The sequence below is a fragment of the Pteropus alecto genome, unplaced genomic scaffold (assembly GCF_000325575.1).
Source record: "Pteropus alecto unplaced genomic scaffold, ASM32557v1 scaffold67, whole genome shotgun sequence".
Classification (NCBI taxonomy): Eukaryota; Metazoa; Chordata; class Mammalia; order Chiroptera; family Pteropodidae; genus Pteropus; species Pteropus alecto.
This window is the reverse complement of record NW_006441061.1, coordinates 10,025,656-10,026,014: the sequence shown is the minus strand read 5'-3', so window position 1 is coordinate 10,026,014 and position 359 is coordinate 10,025,656. Positions and strand designations below refer to the sequence as shown.

The window sequence follows — 359 nt, the reverse complement described above, 5'->3', positions numbered from 1 at the left end:
GGCCCGCGCCGGGCGGCAGCATGAGCCAGGCCGAGCTGTCCACCTGCTCTGCGCCGCAGACGCAGCGCATCTTCCAGGAGGCCGTGCGCAAGGGCAACACGCAGGAGCTGCAGTCGCTGCTGCAGAACATGACCAACTGCGAGTTCAACGTGAACTCGTTCGGGCCCGAGGGCCAGACAGCGCTGCACCAGTCGGTCATCGACGGCAACCTGGAGCTCGTGAAGCTGCTGGTCAAGTTCGGCGCCGACATCCGCCTGGCCAACCGCGACGGCTGGAGCGCGCTGCACATCGCCGCGTTCGGCGGCCACCAAGACATCGTGCTCTATCTCATCACCAAGGCCAAGTACGCGGGCAGCGGC

At 67.1% G+C, this 359-nt stretch overlaps 1 protein-coding gene across 1 annotated transcript in view; it reads left to right on the top strand.

Moving 5' to 3' along the window:
• Positions 1-6: 6 nt before the first annotated feature.
• NRARP (NOTCH regulated ankyrin repeat protein) overlaps positions 7-359 on the top strand; it is a 3,029-nt gene continuing 2,676 nt past the window's right edge. The window contains exon 1 of the mRNA XM_006918230.2: positions 7-357. Within this exon, the coding sequence (XP_006918292.1) occupies positions 21-357 (337 nt within the window). The 5' untranslated portion in view covers positions 7-20. The remainder of the gene's footprint in view (positions 358-359) is intronic.